The 20,648-nt window shown below is 57.5% G+C and overlaps 1 protein-coding gene across 1 annotated transcript; it reads left to right on the top strand.

Annotated features, from left to right (window-relative positions):
• The first annotated feature begins 231 nt into the window (after positions 1 to 231).
• POLD1 (DNA polymerase delta 1, catalytic subunit) lies at positions 232 to 20,367 on the top strand. The gene is made up of 27 exons (XM_019741472.3): positions 232 to 356; positions 7,252 to 7,463; positions 7,799 to 7,912; positions 8,467 to 8,613; positions 8,699 to 8,824; positions 8,896 to 9,064; positions 9,146 to 9,227; positions 9,300 to 9,429; positions 9,695 to 9,861; positions 10,185 to 10,289; positions 11,640 to 11,780; positions 11,867 to 11,977; positions 12,375 to 12,566; positions 12,691 to 12,779; positions 12,855 to 12,971; positions 13,134 to 13,247; positions 13,570 to 13,717; positions 16,235 to 16,330; positions 16,427 to 16,564; positions 17,228 to 17,403; positions 17,809 to 17,961; positions 18,047 to 18,149; positions 18,703 to 18,835; positions 18,922 to 19,035; positions 19,381 to 19,433; positions 19,507 to 19,604; positions 20,181 to 20,367. Exons 2-27 carry the CDS (start codon positions 7,253 to 7,255, stop codon positions 20,284 to 20,286), a joined length of 3,333 nt encoding a protein of 1,110 aa, XP_019597031.3. The 5' UTR covers positions 232 to 356; position 7,252; the 3' UTR covers positions 20,287 to 20,367.
• Positions 20,368 to 20,648: the final 281 nt, after the last annotated feature.

The raw sequence follows: 20,648 nt of genomic DNA, 5'->3' as shown, positions 1-20,648 counted from the left end.
GACCGAGAGGAGCGGAGGTTGCACGCGCGTGCCCGAGGATGGGAGGGCGGACCCCAGGGTTGATGCGCAAGCAGCCTGCACGTGGCCGCGACGTAGCCTCCAGGGCGGGGCGGGGCTTTGCGTTGAATACGCCAACAGGGGGCGGGGTTTGTCGGGAATTTGTCCGCCAGAGGACGAGGCCACACACCCAGTTGGGAGGGCGGGGCGTGGCCCAGCCAAATGTTGGGCGTGACTTGCCCTACTTGGGCGGGAGGGGCGTGGCCCGGTTCGCGCGCGGCGGCTCTGGGCCTGCGCGCGCGCCTGGAGTCAGGGGTCACGGCGGCGTAGGCTGTGGCGGGAAACGCTGTTTGAAGCGGGTGAGTAAAGGAAGAAAGGAACTTGTAGGGAACTTGGCCTCGCAGGGAGTGGGTCTTGAGGAGCTGGGCGCGTAGGCCTCAGAGGGTTGTGAGAGGTTGCGTGGGGCGTGGCGGCGGGAGGGACCTCCCTTGGCTAGGGGACGCGCTGAGCAGGGTCAGGGGCCAGTGGGCCTGGGCGCCTGCGGCGCGGGAAAATGACGGTGGGGTGTTGGGGTCCCTCGGCCTGCAGGGGGTGCATGCACTGGGCACCTAGTCCCGGGGTGGGGTAGAGGACGCACACTAGAGGGTCTTTGGGGGCCACCGGGTGGATCCCGGAGGTATTGGGAGACAGTGGTGCACGTGGGGGCATGGTGTCATTCTTTATTCACTAAATAATGAGTACTCTTCCAAGCATTGTTGTAGAAATGGGCTACAGGCCGAACAAGGCAGAGAAGGTCCTTGCCTCTGGAAGACAGTAGACAAGTAATGAGTAATAACGATAAAGCAGTGCTTTCAGGCTGTGATACGTTTTCCCAAGTGAAATGCAACAGGGTAGCCTGCTTCTTTGGCTGGAGTGATCAGAAATTGCCTCTCAGGGGAAGTGACATTTGAGGAGACGTCAGCCATGTAAAGAAAAAAAGGGCAGAAGGGCCATCAAGTGCAAAGGCCCTTAGGTAGTAAGGCGCTTGGCATGTTTGTAGCTGAAGCAGAGGAAACAGGTAAGGGTGGCGATGTGGGGAACCAGATTCTGTAGGGCCTTGTAAACCTTGGTGTGAGGTTTGGCTTTTATTCTGGGTTCCATAGGGAGCCATGAGACGTTTTGAGTATTAGATCAACATGACCTGCCCTGCGTTTTGCAAAACTCACCTGCTGAGTGAAAGTGGAATTGTAACAGGAGCAAGAGTGGAAGGAGGGAGACCACTTAGAAGGCAGAGGGGATGATTGTAGGTGGCTCAGCCTGCAGTGCAAGTGGAGAGGATCTGTCAGGCTCAGATTGTTTTGGGGGATTAAGCCAGCAGGATGTGGGGGTGTAGGGAAGAGGAGCCCTGAATGGCTGGGGTTTGTGGTTTGAGCAACAGGTGGGGTGAAGAAGGCTGAGAGAGAGCAGATTTGGGGGTGCCACTCTGAGGAAAGAGCTTAGATGGAATGAGTGAGCAGGGTTTAGAGAGGGCAGGGTGATGTAGTATCCCAGCTTCCTAGCCCCACCCACTCCAGGAATGTGTTATTGCTGTGTCTCTCCCTCTCCTTCCTGCACTTCACCACCCAAGCCTCTCCTGTCCCTTAGAGAGGCTCCTTACCAGCTGGCTTTTGCCACGCCCGCCCTCCTGTGATGCTCCTCCCTCTCGAGTCCTTCAGTCAGCTGCTCTGTGGCAGGCTTTTTGCTCTGAGCAAGTGATAATTGAATTTGGTTGGCGGAAGGACAGGAAATCTCGATTCAGAGCACTCTGAACTGTGATGAAGCAACACTCATCCTTGGGGTCTCAGGGAAGACTCAGGATTGGTGACACTCAAGAGGAGTCTAAACTGACATGATTTGAAGGGGCCTGTGTTCCAGGCACTGTGCTGGGGACCTTGACCCTGCTTTTGAGGAGCTCACAGCCTGAAGCAGTCCTGGCTTGGGGCACATACTTGCAGTAACGGAAGTAGCACAGGGCACTGTAGGAACCCCAGGGACAGCGGATCAACCTGGCAGTGTTGAATCAGAGCTGAGTCTCTGAGGATGCAGAGGAGTTACGTGGCCAAGAAAAAGGAGGATTTTATCCAGCAAACACCCCAAGGCCAGGCCCTGTGCTGGGCCACTCTGGCGACTCAGAGAAGTCCCAGACCGTGCCCTGCTGTCAAGGGGTCCCTGTCTGGTAAAGGAGTCAGACACAGGCCCAGATGGTCCCAGACCTTTGACAAGGACAGTGGGAGTCAGGGAGACCCAGAGGAGGGGAAGGCCGAAGCATGGAAAGTATGTATGTTTCTGGGGGCAAGAGGGAATAGTTACATTTGTAATTATTTAATCATTCCCTCAGCAGATGTGTGTGAGCCAGGATACAGCGGTGAGCAAACAGACGAACCGTCCCCAGTCTGCCTGCCCCGCAGGGCAGAGGACAGTTCACCTATGTATCTTGCCTAACACAGTCTGGAGTGTGGGTTGGCAGTGGAGCTCTGGAGCCAGCCTCCCTGGGTTAGAACCCTGGCGCTGCTCCTCTGAGGTAGCTGTGCCACCTTGGGCAGGTGGCTTCACCTCTCAGGGCCTCGGTTCCAGTCATTGTATTAGAAAGTAATAGCAGCACGTACCTCAGAAGTTTTCATAACGATTCCGTGAGTGCCTTCATTCATTCTTTCAGAAGATGTTTATTGAGTATGTCTTCTGTCCCAGGAACTCTTCTGGGTGCATGATGTACAGCCAGAAACAAGACAAAACCCCTGCTCTCACAGAACTCCCATTCTTCTTGTGGGGATGGGCAGTAAACAAGATAAATCATCAGTATTCTTAGACTTGAGTCCAGAGAGTGCTGAACCCCATCCCCGAGGGCCAGATTCAGTGGTTCTGGGCAGTGGCCTGACAGTTAGCATTCCAACAAGTTCCCACCTGAAGCTGAAGCTGCTGCAGACCCGGGGCCACACTTGGAGAACTATAAGAACTGGTACTATGCACCAGACAGCGATAAGTGCCATCAAGAAAAATAAAGCAGGGAAAGGGATTGGAGAGCGTCAGGATGGGACAGTGGGGCTGCCATTTTAAACAGGCTTCACTGAAAAGTGACATTCGATTAAAGACCTAGAGGGGCAGGAGGAAGCCATGGAGACATCTGGGGAAGAACATTTGGCAGGGCAGAGGGAACAGCCTGTGCAAAGGTCCTGAGGTAGGACCAAGCTGGGAGTGTTTAAGAAACAGAGAACTGGCAAGTAGCTGGAGCCGAGTGAGCAGTGGGGGAGAGGGCGGGAAGTGGTATCCAAAAGGAAATGGGTGATTATGTAGCGTCTTGTGCTTGTGCAGCACGGTGAGGATTTTGCTTTAACAGAATGAGACAGGAAATAGGAGCAGGCTCTGAGCAGAGGAGGGATGGGCTGATCCGACATATTTGTACAAGAGCCTTCTGACTGCCATGTGGAGAATACACTGAGGAGCAGGGTGGAATGAGGGAGACGGCGGAGGCTCCATTAAACATATTTCTTGAGTGCTCTCTATGTGCCAGGCACAGCTGTAGACCCCTGCAGTGCTTCAGTAAAGAAAACAGCCAGATCCGGGCCCTCATGGAGCTCCTCTTCCAGCAGGGGGAGACAGACAAACAGCAGTGTACAAAATAAAGATGCAAATAGTCTTAGAGAGTGGAGGGCCAGGCAGGAGCTAAGAAGCCGTCGGACTTGGGTCTAGAGAGTGGAGGGCCAGGCTGGGAGCCGGGCAGGAGCTAAGAAGCCGTCGGACTTGGGTCTAGAGAGTGGAGGGCCAGGCTGGGAGCCGGGCAGGAATTAAGAAGCCGTGGGACTTGGGTCTGTTGGAAGGCAGCTGACAGGATTTGCCGATGGAGCGAGCGTGTGGTCTGAGTGGAAGAAGTTGGAGTGACTCCACGGTTTTTGGCCTGATGGGAGCTGCTGTTTACCAAATTGGGGGAGACCATGGAGGTGCAAGGAGCAGGTTTGCGGTGAGATCAGGAGCCCGGCTTTGGCGTCTCAGGTGCTTGAAGAGGTGTCCTCACAGTGGGCAGCTGGATCTGTCAGCCTGGAGCCTGGGGAGAGGTCTGGGCTGGAGACAAAGGCAGGAGTGATCAGCAGAGATGGCATTTAAGACGTGAGATGGGGTGAGATGGGATGAGAACACCAAGGGTCACAGAAAAACCAGCGCCTGACCCAGAGTGGGCCCTCAGCGTTTACTGCTGCAGACACTGGTCAGTATCTGCTACTGAAGGGTCAAGAAAGGAAGTGAGCACAGCGTTTGCCAAACTGTGCCTGGACAGCCGAGAGGGGTCACACGGGCGACCTTCCTTCTGATGCTGCCTTACCTGACTGCACAAGGGATGGTGCCTGTGATAGGGAACTAGCAGAGGAATCTAGATTTTGCTCCCAGTAACACCTTCACTCCCACCGCACCTCCCGGCCACAGCCCATTGACCTAGGGCAGCCAGCTGGCCCTCTTGTTCCTCCCTCTGCCAGGGCAGGTCTGGCTTCTCCTTTGGGCTCCTGTAAGCCCCTCAGCTTCCTCTGCCCACATTTTCTCAGATACATTTTTTTAATACAAAAGATAACACTAAATACACCTGCACCTTGCTGTCTCTGCCTAACAATGCGTCTTTGAGAGCCCTCCATATCAGTACATAGAGTGCTTCCTCATTCCTTTATCCAGCTGCATAGTATTCCGTGGAACGGAGGTAATGTGATTTATTTAAATAGTCCCCCAGGGGAGGACATTTAGGTAGTTTCCAGTCTTTTGGGATTACAAACAATGCTGCCGGAAATAACCTTGTAAAGGCAGTTTTTCATCATGTGATAGTATATCTGAGGCATAAACCCCTGGATGTGAAATTGCAGCCTCCTCACGTTTATATTTTTAATTGAGGTCTAATTTACATAGAGTGAAACGGACCGTCTCAAGCATACAGTTGGATGTACAGTACATTTGCATCACCCCAGAAAATTCCCTTGTGCCCCTTCCCAGTTAGTCTCCCATCTTGGAAGTAGCCACTGACCTGATTTCTAGCACCATAAATTAGTTCAGCTGATTCTAGAACTTTGTGGAAATGGCATCATACAACATACTTATATACTCTAATTTTTAAAATTGAGGTGAAATTAACCATTTTAAAGTGTAAAGTAAGTGGCGTGTAGTACATTTACAGTCTTGTGCAGCCCCACCTCTGTCTAGTTCCAGAACGTTTTCCTCACCCCGAAGGAAACCCCATGTCCATTAGCAGTTACTCCCCACTCCCGCAGTGTGTACTTGTGTGTCTGGCTTCTGTTACACATGTTTGAGATGCGTCCACCCTGTGTGTATATCCTTTTTAACGCTGACAAGTACTCCGTTGTATACCACCTCCAGACATTTGCCATAACATATTCCAATCAGTTCAGAATTTTCTGTGCTATATTTGTCAGGGTCTAGGCTAAGCTGCTAAAGCAGAGACCCCAAAGCACAGTGACCCAGGCAAGATACAAGTTTTTTTCTCCACGTGACCATCCGAAGGTAGGCGGACGTGTTCCAGAAGGTTGTCGAGGGCCCAGATTCCTTCCATCTGTGCGTCCCCTGCAGTGTTGACCTTGTCCCAGGGGGCCAGGTGGGCTCACCACATCCATGCGCTAGCCATCCGCAAGTGGGAAAAGGCTGGACGCAGGCTTTCTCGTAAGGCTGTCCTGGAACTTCCACGCCTTACAGTCACCCTCGTCTGCGAGAGAGAACTTAGTCATGTGACTGCCCCCAGCCGTGCTCAGGGAAATGTCTCGAGCTGGGCTACCTGTGGCAGCTCCAAGGCCCAGGGCATGTTGCAGAAAGGACCGAGGGGAGACTGGATGTGGGGGGATAGTTAGGGCATCCAGAGTGTTCCCTTGAACCTGGGACAGCTGACTTGTCCCCTCCTGTTTCTTCCTCCCAGCTGTGTCTGGGGTCCGCTCTAGGTTCCCATAATCCCCTCTTTCTCAGCTTGATACTGGGAGACGTGTACTGCTTTAAAATTTCTTTTTCTTTTTTAATATTTTCAAACTTACAGGAAGGTTAAAAGAATAAGCATAGTACAAAGAACCTGTGTACCCTTCACCCAGATTCACCTGTTTTCACATTTTACCCTGTGTACTTTATGATTTGCATGCACGCTTTAAAAAATTATTTTCAGAATAGCTTGCATATGCCATGGCCATTTACCCCTGAATACTTGAGTGTGTATTTACTTAATATTCTCTTACCGAACCACAGCGAATAGGCTTAATCTGAATACAGTCTTTTGTCTAGTCCACCAGAGGATATGTACTTTTATATCCACATATCTTGTCAAAATATACCCTCAAAATAACTTCTTATAGGTTCCCACTAAGAAAACATACAAACATATAAAAGTCTCTATTTGGTTTTTGTTTTGTTTACTACATTGAATCCTGGATTGAGAGGCGGTTACCATAAGGGCATTTTGGGGATGATTAGAGAAATTGGAAAATGGGCTCTTTATATTATTATTGAGTTGCTGTTAAATGTTCTGGATTTGATCATTGCACCGTGTTTATTTAAGAGAATGTACTTGTTCTTCAGAGTATCTGCAGTTAACTCCCAAATGGTTCAGGAAAATAAGTAATCTGATGTCTGCATGTTATATTAGAGGGTAGAGGAGGAGTGAAAGTAAAAGGGGCAATATATTGACACTTGGGGAACATGGGCGAAGGGTATACATTCAAAATAAAAAGGGCTCCTGTTTATGTTTTGTGTTTAAATAGGATGGGAAGCCTCTGAAGTCTTTTGCGCTGGGAAGGGGCCTAGTCAGTTTCGTGTTTTAGGCCATTCCCTGGCACCCAGCACAGTAGCTGTCCTGAAGGAGGCCCTTCCTAGCTGCTTTTTGTATGAAGGCCTGGGCTGATGGGGTGATGGGTAGGTGAGGGCACTGAGGACAGAGGTTTATGGGAAAGAAAGGGCTATGCTAAGGCCCAGGTCTGTGATGGGGAGAGGGTGTGCAGGGCAGGACGGGGTCTGCCAGAGACAACTAAACAGGGATAAAAGGATGTGGGGGGCTTGAGCATGTGAGGAAAGGGTTAGACGGGGTGGGGAGTGGCATGTAATTATATGAGCTAATGATTATTGAGCCCCTGGAATGTGCCAGCACCCCATGAGCCTGTAGGTGGCGTGCCTTCTCAGGCAGTCCAGAACGTTAAAAGGCTCACAGTCATGGTGGGTGCACGGGAGGCCGTGGAGAAGACAGGAATTCTCATCTAGCCCTGACTTGCCCAGCAGGATGGATGGTAGGCGGCGGCCAGGCCCAGGCCCAGGGCCTGGGGTGCCCCCGAAGCGGACCCGTGGGGGCCTCTGGGATGAGGATGAGACACCTCGGCCATCTCAGTTTGAGGAAGATCTGGCACTGATGGAGGAGATGGAGGCAGAGCGCAGGCTGCAGGAACGGGAGGAGGAGGAGCAGCTGCCACCACTCCTGGAGGGGGCTGCGGATGGTGAGACCTGGCGTGGGAACCCTCTGCTCCCCTACCTATCTTGCCTCTGAACTGACAGTCACACAGCAGACCTATGACCTCTGGCCCACTTTGAGCACCACAAAGGTCTGACCTTTGACCCCTGCTAGTATGCCACCTCTGTTGCCTGCCACTTCTATTCTGACTTTGACCCTTGACCTCGCAATCTCCAGTTTCCTGTCTGATCTAGAGACCTCTACCTGACTTTCCTTTCGCAATTCGGATGCCCCCGAGGGTTCGTGCAATTGGCTGGGAGGGCAGTTACTGATGGAGAGGACCATGACTCTACGTAGCCCCACATCCCCCTCCCTACCCAGGGCAGTTCTCTGCAACAGCCTTAGATGCCCGCTGGCGTCGGCCCACCCCGCCCCACCTGGACCCCTGCACCGAACCCCTCATCTTCCAGCAGTTGGAGATTGACCATTATGTGGGTGAGACTGGGAGAGCGCCCTGGTGGGTGGGAGGAGATTGTCACAGGCAGTCTCTGCCCAGTGCCCAGGGCTGTGAGAGGGAGGGACAGGGATGGGGTGCCCAGGACGGGCACCAAGGAGAGTGGCAGGGGGTTCGGGGCACAGGTGCCGGGCTTGGGGTGGGAGGGACATGTGATTGCAAAGGGGCAGCTCAAGGGAGCTATTTAGACCGACAGAATGGTCTTGTACCCGATTTTGGTGGTGTTTACACAAATCTATACATACGTTAAAGTTCATGATACTACACACACACCAAGTTGATTTTACTGTTTAAAAGAAAATTTTTTTTGTTTTGCAAAAACAGGCGGGGGTTCCCTCTAGCTGTGGGGTGGAAAATGGCCTGTAGGGGGACTAGGGGAAGCAGCAGGGCTGAGGGAACAGTGCAGAAGGTTGATCTCGGCAGGAGTGCCCCAAGCTACTGCCGTGGGGCTGTGTTCCCAGCACAGGAGAGGCTGGGGAGGTGAGCCTTTGAGGAATCTGAGGGGCAGTCCTGCCTTACCATGTGACACTCCCAGGCCCAGCGCAGCCCCTGCCTGGGGCACCGCCGCTGTCCCACAGCTCTGTGCCAGTGCTCCGTGCATTTGGGGTCACTGATGAGGGCGTGTCTGTCTGCTGCCACATCCACGGCTTTGCGCCCTACTTCTACACTCCAGCGCCTCCTGGTGAGTGGCCCCCACCCAGAAGATCCCTCCTGGCCCCTGGCCACCTGGTGGCCCCTGTGCTTCTGACCAGACCTCCCAACCCCAGGTTTTGGGCCCCAGCACCTGAGTGAGCTGCAGCAGGAGCTGAACACAGCCATCAGCCGGGACCATCGAGGGGGGAAGGAGCTCACAGGGCCAGCCGTGCTGGCTGTGGAGCTATGCACCCGGGAGAGTAAGTATCTTCCCCGGGGGCCGAGCGGGTAGGGGTCCCTCTGGGCTGGTGCCAGCCTCCTCTGTCTGCAGGCATGTTCGGGTACCAGGGGCATGGCCCCTCCCAGTTTCTGCGCATCACCCTGGCGCTGCCCCGACTCGTGGCGCCTGCCCGCCGCCTCCTGGAGCAGGGTGTCCGTGTGGCAGGCCTGGGCACACCCAGCTTTGCACCATACGAGGCCAACGTTGACTTTGAGATCCGGTACAGCCCCTGCCTCACTTCTCCACCCTCTGCCCACTCTCCCCAGGTTGGCTTCTGCCCACTGACCTCATTCCTCCCCAGGTTCATGGTAGACGCAGACATCGTGGGCTGCAATTGGCTGGAACTCCCTGCTGGGAAATACGTCCTGAGGCTGGAGAAGAAGGTACAGGGCTCCCCAGGGGTAGGGGGCATGGATCCAGGACCCTGCAGCCACTAACACACCCTGTCCCCACAGGCCACGCTGTGTCAGCTGGAGGTAGATGTGCTGTGGTCAGACATGGTCAGTCACCCGCCAGAAGGGCAGTGGCAGCGAATCGCACCCCTGCGTGTACTTAGCTTTGACATTGAGTGCGCTGGCCGCAAAGGTCTGTCCCTGGGGCCTGGAGAGCATTCCCCACAGAGAGAGCAGCAAGTGCAAAGGCCCTGAGGCAGGACCATCCCACTCTGAGTGAGGGAGGGGAGAGGGCAGGAGATGAAGGGCGATGGGAAGCCAGGATGGGTCACACAGGGTCTGCAGGCAGTGGAGATGGAGAGGAGTGGACAGGCTGAGGGAGATTTGGAGGTTCAGCCACCTGGTGTGTCATGAGGGAGAGGAGGCGTCAGGTCCCCTGCATCCCCTTCCTTGTGCAGGCATCTTCCCCGAGCCCGAGCGGGACCCTGTGATCCAGATCTGCTCGCTGGGCCTGCGCTGGGGCGAGCCGGAACCCTTCCTGCGCCTGGCGCTCACCCTGAGGCCCTGCGCCCCCATCCTGGGCGCTAAGGTGCAGAGCTACGAGCGGGAGGAGGAGCTTCTCCAGGTGGTTCTTGTTCCACGTCCCCCCCTTTTCCTCAGCACTCCCCACCCTGACGTCCACATCGCAGGTGCGGAGCCGTTTTCTGAGCTCTCGTGGGCATGGCCCCTGGCTCCTGAGAGCTGTGTCCGTGGGTTCAGATCCCTTCAGCGTTTCCCCTCTGGCTTCTGCATTATTCCCAGGAGCACTTGCCCGATCTTTCTACCATGGGCAGGAGGGCTCTAGGGCTACTCTTGGGGGCTTCTGGAACATCCTAGGAGTGGGAGGGACCCATGGCAGGGGGTGATGACGGTTACCAGCAGCGTGACCCTGTGTGCTCCCCGCCCCAGGCCTGGGCAGCCTTCATCCGCACCATGGACCCCGACGTGATTACTGGCTACAACATCCAGAACTTCGACCTCCCGTACCTCATCTCCCGGGCCCAGACCCTCAAGGTAGTGCCGGGGGTGGGGGGGAGGGGGGAGGCTCGCCCTGAGGCTCGGTGTGGGCGGCTACTGTGTACCTCGCCTCACCTACTCCCTGGTGGCTGTCCCCTCAGAGGTCCACCTGGCTGTGTACCTGCAGCCCGCCACCCCCAGAGGCATCCCCGAAAAGCCCGTTTACCCTGTCCCGGCCCTGCTCAAAGTCCAGAAAGTTACGGTGGTGTTTGCAAAAGCAGGGAGGGCATTTATGATTAAGTAAGAAAAGGCTTGTGTATTCAGGGGTGCAGACTGAAGCGTGCAGGGGTGCATGGCCTTGTGTTCTAGGCTTTAAAATACATCAGCAAAAATAAGGAAAGGGGGGGTTTCCTCGAAGTATGTGGCAAAACCCTAGTGCTTGTTGAACTTGGACGCGAGTGTATGGGCTGTGTTAGCCTGCTACGCCTGCCATGCAAAGTACCACAGACCTGCATCGTCTCACAGTCTGACGTCATGGTGCTGCAGGGTTGGTTCCTCCTGAGGCCTCTCTCCTAGCTTCTGGTAGCCTCGGACGTTCCCTGTCTCTATCATGTCTCCCTCTGCCTGTCTCTGCTCAGATTTCCCCTTGTTCTGAGCACACAGTCATATGGGACCAGGCCCACCCTGTGACTTCATCTTAACTTAATCACCTGCAAAGACTGTTTCCAAATGAGGTCACATTCTGAGGTTCAGGGGCGGGTTGGGACTTCAACATTTCTGGGGGGAAACACAGTTCAACTTATAACAGGGGGTATATTGTATTATTTTCTCCTTTTCTCCATGTGTGGCCAATTTTGTAATGAAACAAGGAAAACCATACTTATGGCCCGTAACAGCTCCAGGGCGAGTCCTCCCGTCAGCCTGGGCCACTGCTCCCCTCCCCCCTTCCACCCTGTTGCTCCAGCCCAGCTCAGGCCTCCTCTCCAGGTCCCTCCCAGGTCCCCGTCTCCAGCACAGACCCCTCTCCTGAACCCAAACCTAGCTCTCTGTGCTGCTGCCTGGCTGTCCCCCAGACCCCTACCCCGTGTACCCACTGCCCCCCCACTGAGCTCAGCATTGTCCCATCTCCTCGTCCAGCTTCCTGTCTGGGTGCAGCCCCCCAGCCACTGGGCACCATCCTTACTGCCTTTCCCCCATAGCTGTCAGACCCCCGACTTCCGGTCCCTGTCTCCTGTCTGTCCTGTCCAGTCCATGCCCGCCCAGCCCCTGAGGGTCTTTGCACCAGAGCTGCCCCCAGCAGGCAGAGGGCTGCATTGAAGTGCATGTCCTGGTCTCCGTTCCTTTGGCACAGGCCTGGGGCTTCCAGGCCAGGGCCCCCTCTGCAGCTGCCCCCGTGCTCTACCCCAGGTGCACAGGTTCCCCTTCCTGGGCCGCGTGATCAACCTCCGCTCTACCATCCGGGACTCGTCCTTCCAGTCAAAGCAGACCGGCCGGCGGGACAGCAAGGTGGTCAGCATGGTGGGCCGCGTGCAGATGGACATGCTGCAGGTACGGCTGGTCCCGGTGGGCAGAGGGGCCCGGGCCTTGTGGGGCCGCGGCCCAGGGCGTGGACCGACCCTGCCCCCCCACCCCAGGTGCTGCTGCGGGAATACAAGCTCCGCTCCTACACGCTCAACGCCGTAAGCTTCCACTTCCTGGGCGAGCAGAAGGAGGACGTACAGCACAGCATCATCACCGACCTGCAGGTGCCCCCAGCCCGGGACCGCTGACCCCACCTTCCGCCTCCTGTCCCAACCGCTGAGCCGCATCCTGCTCCTGCTCTCCCCCCGTCACCTACTCTGACCTTAGCCTTGCTCCTGTCCTCATGACCTTGGACTTCCACTTCCCATCTGTATTCCTGACCTTCACCTTAACCTCCTGCCCCCAACCTCTGACCTCACCTTACAGGTGTGACTCCGCAGTCCTGCCCACTCACGTGACCTTGATGCTGCCACCTGCCCCCGTCTCATCCACACCAGCCCTTCAGCTTGCTCCCTCCTCCCTCTGACCCTGACAACTCCTTGACCTCCTCCTTCCACCCGCTCCCCACCCAGACCCTCTCCCTCTCCCTGCCCTCCTGACACTACTGGTGCCTGTCCCCAGAACGGAAATGACCAGACACGCCGCCGCCTGGCAGTGTACTGCCTCAAGGATGCCTTCTTGCCACTGCGGCTGCTGGAGCGGCTCATGGTACTGGTGAACGCCATGGAGATGGCACGTGTCACTGGTGTACCCCTCGGCTACCTGCTCACCCGTGGCCAGCAGGTCAAAGTTGTGTCCCAGCTGCTGCGGCAGGTCAGTGGGCAGACCCCAGGGCGGCCTCTGGTCACTCGTGGCAGCCCCTCCCGTCTCCTCCTCCTTCCAGTCAGAGCAATCGTGACCATGCCCACACTCCATTTGCCACCTTCCGCTCTCCCAGGCCATGCGCGAGGGTCTGCTGATGCCTGTGGTAAAGACAGAGGGCGGCGAGGACTACACAGGAGCCACAGTCATTGAGCCCCTCAAAGGGTGAGGCCCTGCAGCCGTGTGTCTGGGTGGGGTCATGGTGCGGGTCTCGTCCCTGACTCTTTTCGGCCCTCCCAGGTACTATGACGTCCCCATCGCCACCCTGGACTTTTCCTCGCTGTATCCATCCATCATGATGGCCCATAACCTGTGTTACACCACGCTCCTGCGGCCTGGGGCTGCCCAGAAACTGGGGTATGGCGCCCTCCTTCAGCACGTGGAACCCTACACTGCCCAGGGGCCCACGCAGGCAGGGTGGGGCTGGGGACCCAGATATAGTGGGGAGGGAAGGGGACACGTGAGAGGTGGGGGAAAGTGGGGAGGCCGAGCATCACCCCCCACCATCTTCCGACACAGCCTGACTGAGGACCAGTTCATCAAGACACCCACTGGGGACGAGTTTGTAAAGACGTCGGTGCGGAAGGGGCTGCTGCCCCAGATCCTGGAGAACCTGCTCAGCGCCCGGAAGAGGTGGGCTCTGGAGCCCCCCGCCCACCCCTCCTCAGAGCTCAGATTTAGTGAGGCTACTGGTGATCCCTGTCTTTGTGGGTCACCCAGGGGCTGCCAGGCACCACTTAACTGCAGCTGTGTGTGAATTAGAACAAGACGCCTCCTCCAGGCAGCCCCTGTTCATCCCCCCACTGGCTGCCTCTGTGCAGCACATGGGACGCACAACTGTACATGGCACCCCTTTACAGAAAGGCTCCCTGACCAGTGCCCAAGCCTGGGTCTCTCGTTTCCCCCTGAGTCCTGGGACACTGCCTGAGTGACCCGTACTCCCCCCTCTTCCCAGGGCCAAGGCCGAGCTGGCCAAGGAGACAGACCCCCTGCGACGGCAGGTCCTAGATGGGCGGCAGCTGGCACTTAAAGTGAGTGCCAACTCTGTGTATGGCTTCACTGGTGCCCAGGTGGGCAAGCTGCCGTGCCTGGAGATCTCACAGGTGAGTGCTCAGTCCCCACCGTGCGCAGGTAGGGGACAGACAGCCCCTTTCTGGGAGAACTCGCTGCCTTTTGGACAGGGGGTGCTTGAGTGATTGGTTCATTCAGTTGTTCAGTAAACATTGGCCAAACATCCACTCTGGGTCAGGCTTTGTGCCCTGTGGGTCTAGCAGGTGACGCAATGGATGAGAGTTCTGCCCTCGTGCAGTGCCCAGCCTAGTAGGGACATAGATGGTGACAGCAGTAAAGGTGTACGGGAAGACAGTTGTCACCAAGGGCTCTGCAGACAAATAAAGGAAAGGTGGGGAACAGTAGGGTGGGACCGGGCGGGACCGGACAAGGCAGGCAGAGGCTAAGGGACGTGTGGCAGAGCGTCAGTGTTACTCATTCTTCCACCTGCCACACAGTTACCCTGATACCCCACATCCACGGTAGTCTCGGCCCCTGGTCCCCGTGAGGCTGAGGCAGGGGAGGGCAGGTTCCCTCCCTCCTGCTGATGGGAGAACAAGGCCAGTCTGCTCAGGGGGGCTGGTGTGGGGCTGGGGTTACCCAACAGCACAGTCAGGCTCTGGCACTTGATTTGCTGTGTGCCCTCAGTCACTGTCACTGTCAGACATGGGGGGTCCCCTTCCTGCCTCTGGTATGAGGACCCAGAAAGGATGCTCGGTGGGTGCTTGTTCAGTGCTCTCCGCCAAGAAGAAACTGGGCCCACTGCTTCCCTCCCCACCCACAGCAGTGCCCTAGGCCTCTTTAGTGGAGGCATCTGTGCTGCTCGACAGGAAAACAGATCTACAGTGAGACCACAGAGGGTCTGAGGTTCTGCCCAGCTGGGAGCTGTGCCTGAGTTCATGGCCTACGAGAGCCTTAGAAAGGTGTTCCAGTTCAGCTTCTTTCCCTGGGATTTGGACCCTGACATATCCCAGACTTGGTTACCTCCAGGCATGGGGAGCTCCCTTCCTACCTGTGCACTGTGTTAATCCTCCTGCCTCTGGCAAAAGGCTTGGAAGAATTGCCAGTGGGAGGGGCTTGTGCATACTGATTCACTAGGACTCAGAACTCAGAAAAGCCATGACACTCATAGTTATGATTTAATACAGTAAAAGCGGAGATTAAAATCAGCCAAGGGAAAGGCACGTGGGACACGGTCCAGGAGAGACCAAGCAACTTCCAGTTGTCCCTCCCAGTGGAGTTGTGCAGACAGTGCTTATTTCTCCTGGCAGTGACGTATAATGACACATACAGAGTCCTGCCCACCAGGGTAACACTCACCCAAGCGTTGGTATCCAGGGTTTTTATTAAAGGTTGGTCACATAGGCATGACTGACTGCCACGTAGTTGACCTTGGCCTCCAGCCCTTGTAGAGGTCAATTTGATACCATGTGGCCCGTGTAGAGGTCAAGCTGATACTTTGTGGCCTGTGGCCTCAGGTGAACAAAGGGCAGGACATTTCTAGGGCTTAGAAATTCCCTCCCAGGCCTCTCTTGGGCAAGGTATACCCCTCACTGTATGCCCCCCATGCCCCTCTCATTGGCTCCCCCAGCCTCTTTGGGGAAAAGAAATTGATGTACGGCCATCAGAGTCCAGCCCCTAAGCAAGGCCAGGTGGAAGGATGTGGCTTTGCTCCCCTGGGGCTCCCTCGGCAGGACTGCTGCTTCCTGGCCTTGTCTCTTATCTTTTCCCTCTCAGCCCCTACCCTCTGTCTCTCTGTTGTGTCTCTTTCTTAGCCACTTATTTCCATCTCTGTAGCTTATGCGGGCAGGGGAATGGAATAATTAAAAAATACTGAATTATTCCAGAAAAATAGGAGAAAAAGCAACACAGAACAGGTGGCACAAATAGAAAGCAAGTAGTAAAGTGGTAGATTGTACCCCAGGTCTAATCAATAATTACTCTAAATGTAAGTGGCCTAAATGCCGTAGTTAAAAGACAATGATTTTCTGACTGGATCCAAACAAACGAAAACAAGAGTCACACACATCTCGCCTTGGTGTGTGCCCCGCCCCCCAGCCTCAGTTTCCTTATTTGTAAAATAAGACTTGGAAAGGAATGGTTTCTCCATGGGGTTGCTGCGGCCCCCTTCCCTGGGGCCATTCAAAAACCTGTAGGGTCGTTTCCTGTTGCCCAAGGACAGGGGTGGCATGCTGACTTTCAGGAATGGGGGCATGAATGTCAGTGGTCCTGCACCACAGAGTGCTGCCTGTGATGTCACCAGACGTCACAGCACCTCTGTGGAGAGAAACACTGAGCCGATGGCCTTTTCTGGTTCTGCTCTTTCCAACACTCATTTGCCGCAGTCAGTTCCTCCTCTGTGCCCAGAACTCTGGGTCAGGGACCCACTCTTTGCAACCATTAAGAAGCAACTTAATGGTCCCATTTGGCAGATTTGGAAACTGAGGCCCAAAGGGGCAGAGTGGCTCACGTAAGCCCATACCTCTGGAAGGTGGTGGAGGTGGGACCCTGAGCCTATGTCCACAGCAGGCAGCCCCTGGGCCCTCATCGCATGATTTTGTCCCCAACAGAGTGTCACTGGGTTCGGGCGCCAGATGATTGAGAAAACGAAGCAGCTGGTGGAGTCCAAGTACACGGTGGAAAATGGCTACAGCGCCAATGCCAAGGTCAGGGGCTGCCCTGCCTGCTACCCAGAATGAGCCTGGAAATGCTTCGGTGGGGGGAGCACAGGAGGCCTCCTGGTCACATACACCCTGCCCCAGGTGGTATATGGTGACACTGACTCCGTCATGTGCCGATTTGGTGTCTCCTCTGTGGCCGACGCGATGGCCCTGGGGCGGGAGGCTGCGGACTGGGTGTCGGGCCACTTCCCCCCGCCCATCCGGCTCGAGTTTGAGAAGGTACGTGCTCCCCATCCCTGGGCTGGGAGTGGGCAGCTGTGGGTCTGGCCAGTTTCGAGGGGCCTCTGATTCTCAAGGTACCTGGGCTTTGCACGTAGCACAGTGTCTATTTTTTAACAACCTTATCAGTCTTGGGAGTGTCTCTGGTTTGGGGTTTCCTGATAATCTGTCAGGTGTGGGGACTGCCCTGGGCGAACCCTGGATCAGGGCGCCGTTGTCTAGCGCTACCCTGCGTGCGGCAGGCTCAGGTCGGGAGCTCTCACACTGGACTTGATCCACAGGGGTCACACCAGAGTCAGACTGTGGGGCAGACCTTCTCTTGGTTTCAGAGCCTCCCATTTTTGTGTGGTGTCCCTTGAATTCCCCATCTGCCTCAGGTCTGTCCCAGACCCAGATTTGGGGCTCTCCAGGCTTCACCCCAGCATCTGGATATCATGTTTGGGTCCTGTCTCTAGGTTTATCTCAGTCTGTTTCAGATTTGGGGGCCCTGGTGTCCTGAGGATTTTCCCGGGCTCAGGTGCTGGGGCCTCAGGGTCCATCCCCCAAGCACCCCAATCCCGTGTCACAGGGACCAGCGCTGTCTGTCCTCAGTTTCTGGGGGATGTGTCAGGATTGGGCACTGGCCTCTACAGTCTCAGGGGTTTCAGCCACAGGCCTCCCTAGGTCTACTTCCCCTACCTGCTCATCAGCAAGAAGCGCTACGCAGGCCTGCTCTTCTCCTCCCGGCCTGACGCCCATGACCGCATGGACTGCAAGGGCCTGGAAGCTGTGCGCAGGGACAACTGCCCCCTAGTGGCCAATCTCATCACCTCCTCGCTGCGCCGCCTGCTCATTGACCGGTGTGTGGGACCCTCCATCCAGACCAGGCCAGGCTCCTGGCCCCTCTTCCTCCCTCAGACCCAGGAGTCCAGGCCCCCAGTCCCCTCCTCCCTCAGACACAGGAGTCCAGGCCCCCAGTCCCCTCCTCCCTCAGACCCAGGAGTCCAGGCCCCCAGTCCCCTCCTCCCTCGAGGACACAGGTGTCAGGCTGACTTCAGTGGCGGAGTGGTGGAAAGAGTATGAGGTTGTACAGCTGTGGGTTCAGGCCCTGTCTCTGCCACTGTGCAGCCTATGGCTGGGCAGGGCCCCTCCCCGCCCTGGATCTCAGCCCTCAGAGCCTGTCTTGGTCCCCCAGCCTTGGGGAGGCAGAGATACCAGCCTGGCCCTCAGCAGCCACTGGTGATGCCTCCACATCTGGCCCTCAGAGACCCCACGGGCGCCGTGGCCCATGCACAGGATGTTATCTCGGACCTGCTGTGCAACCGTATCGACATCTCCCAACTGGTCATCACCAAGGAGCTGACCCGCGCAGCCGCCGACTACGCTGGCAAGCAGGCCCACGTGGAGCTGGCTGAGAGGTCTGCCCAGTGGGGGCTGACCCACCCCAGCTGTGCCCAGCACTCCTGCGCCCTGCCCTGCCCTGACCCACTGGTCTCCCCACAGGATGAGGAAGCGGGACCCTGGGAGTGCACCCAGCCTGGGCGACCGGGTTCCCTACGTGATCATCAGCGCTGCCAAGGGCGTGGCTGCCTACATGAAGTCTGAGGTCAGGCCCACCTGGGCTGCCCGCACTGCCCGGCCCTCCCCGTTCTCACTTCTGCTTTCCGAGCCCAGGGGAGGGTGTTTCCCACTGTGGGCTCCACGGGCCCCTGACAGCCGCCCCCAGCACACCAGGAGCTCCATGACGCTTTGTTCCCAGGCCACCCTGCGCCTTCTGGAGGCCCCCCTTACCCCCCACCCTCATTCTTTTCAGTTTCGAGCCTCCCACTCCAGCCCCTGTCCACCTTAACGCCCCAATCCTCCCGCTATGAACTCTGACCTTCCTTGGTGACCTGAGGGCTCCACCTGTGGACCCCAGCATGGATCACAGAGCCCATGGCCAGGGACCCCCCCCATGACTTCTGACCCCATCCCAGACCCACATCTCCCCCTGATGCCATTCTCCAAAGGGCAGCTCTAGGCCCAGTAACTGCCCTGTTACCATGGTCCCATTCATGACCGGAGGCCCCTGGTGGCTCCTGGTGCTCTTCACCCCGCATCCTGTTGTTGACCACAGCCCTCGGCCCCAGGTGGGACCATTCTGGCCACTCTGCCCGCAGGACCCCCTGTTCGTGCTGGAGCACAGCCTGCCCATCGACACGCAGTACTACCTGGAGCAGCAGCTCGCCAAGCCGCTCCTGCGCATCTTCGAGCCCATCCTGGGCGAGGGCCGCGCCGAGGCCGTGCTGCTGCGTACGGGGGCGCCCAGGGCGGCTGGGGGTGTCCAGGGAGCGGGGAGAGGGCAGCAGCTCATGCCTGTCCTCACCCCTCCCCTGCAGGCGGGGACCACACGCGGTGCAAGACCGTGCTCACGGGCAAGGTGGGCGGCCTCCTGGCCTTCACCAGGCGCCAAAGCTGCTGCATCGGCTGCCGCACTGTCCTAAGCCACCAGGGTGAGCGTGGTCCCCGCTCTGACCCCAGACCCTGCTCCCCACCGTTCACCCTCCTCTGCCATTGCCCGGGGTCCCCGGCACCTGCCCCACAAGCTGGCACTGCTGCCTGTGTAGGCCTTGGCCCCTAGGTGGGGGGTTCCTCTCTGCAGTCACACCCCAAGGGGGTCCTGGACCCCCGACCTGGGAGTTCCCCAGGGAGTTTTCCCCACACACTCATTCCCTTGTTCTCTCATCTCTGGGGACTTTCAGAAGCCGGGATGGGCAGCGGGCGGGGAAGGGACAGGGATGGGGCCGCCCGGGCCCTGGCTCGGCCCCAGCGCCCTGTGCTGACCCCCCCACCCCCAGGAGCCGTGTGCAAGTTCTGCCAGCCCCGGGAGTCAGAGCTGTATCAGAAGGAGGTGAGGGGTCGGGGGAGGGCACTCAGGGGTAGGGCTGAGGCTCCGGCTGCTTGCTAAGCCCCACCATCCCCAGGTGTCCCACCTGAACGCCCTGGAGGAGCGCTTCTCACGCCTCTGGACCCAGTGCCAGCGCTGTCAGGGCAGCCTGCACGAGGATGTCATCTGCACTAGGTACATACACCTGTCCGCCCCCACCGCCCTCGCCTTGGCCTGCCCAGGTCCCCCTAAGCTCCCGAGGCCTGTGGACCAGTGCCCCAAATCCTAGGTCTCAAGCAGCGCCCTGTCCCACATCCCCTTCAGGCTGTGGGGTCTCACGACCCTTGGTGTCCTGGCCAGTAATGGGCCAGTGCCTGACCCAGCCCTCCCAGGGGTCGGGGCTGGGGAGCTGTCGAGTGGGGCAGGGCTGGGCATCTGTATCTGCCTGGGAAATGGCCGCACTGCTGCCCCCCCAGTCCTGACCCCCTCCCTCAGGGCGGTGCCGGGCTTTCCCCAGGGAACGGGTGGGCGGGGTGGGTTCCCACGCCAGGTGACAGGTGATATACGGCTGGTGGCCCAGCGCCTCAGCGGGCACCCGCTGTTATCGGCACCCCCCCATGCCCGCTGAGCAAACAGCCCTACACGGGAGGGGGTGGGTGGGCAGCAGTCCGGGGTCAAAGTCCTGGGAACTGCCCCCGCCCCATCACTGGGCTGGGCAGAGGGACTCTGCAGCCTCGGGCAACCAGCCCTGACCCCTAACCCTGCCCACAGCCGGGACTGCCCCATCTTCTACATGCGCAAGAAGGTGCGGAAGGACCTAGAGGACCAGGAGCAGCTTCTGAGACGCTTTGGACCCCCTGGCCCCGAGGTCTGGTGATCTCTGACCTCAGTGGGTTTCCCACGAGGGCCTTGGGGGTTGGGATTGGTGGAGAATTAATAAAGTTCAGGCCTTTTGTTACCTGGTGCTTTGTGGTGTCTGAGGGACAAGGTCCACTGTCAGGTCCTGACTGTGGTGGGTCATCCCCACTCACCGGGGTCCCCTGATCCCCAGGAGGCCACCACGGAACCTCCTCTCCTCCATGTAAGGTTCCTGGGCTGCTGCCTCTGCTACCAGCCCAAGCACACCAAATCTGCCTCAGTCTCCCCCGGAGGCCCTGAGTGAACATCTATAGGCACAAGCTCCTCTCCGCTCAGCCCACCCTCCCTGGGGGCCAGCCAGCCCTCCAGGTGCTGACCTGT

The sequence above is a fragment of the Rhinolophus sinicus genome, chromosome 8 (assembly GCF_057876585.1).
Source record: "Rhinolophus sinicus isolate RSI-liver-muscle chromosome 8, RSI-T2T, whole genome shotgun sequence".
Lineage (NCBI taxonomy): Eukaryota > Metazoa > Chordata > Mammalia > Chiroptera > Rhinolophidae > Rhinolophus > Rhinolophus sinicus.
This window is presented reverse-complemented; position numbering and strand designations above follow the sequence as displayed.

What these genes read in the sequence shown, in the direction of transcription:
- POLD1 (XM_019741472.3), top strand. Translation starts at nt 7,253, where the DNA reads ATGGATGGTAGGCGGCGGCCAGGCCCAGGCCCAGGGCCTGGGGTGCCC. An exon ending in TCCGGCTCGAGTTTGAGAAG is followed by an intron (nt 16,565 to 17,227) that starts GTACGTGCTCCC and finishes AGGCCTCCCTAG; the next exon opens with GTCTACTTCCCCTACCTGCT. An exon ending in GAGGATGTCATCTGCACTAG is followed by an intron (nt 19,605 to 20,180) that starts GTACATACACCT and finishes CCCTGCCCACAG; the next exon opens with CCGGGACTGCCCCATCTTCT.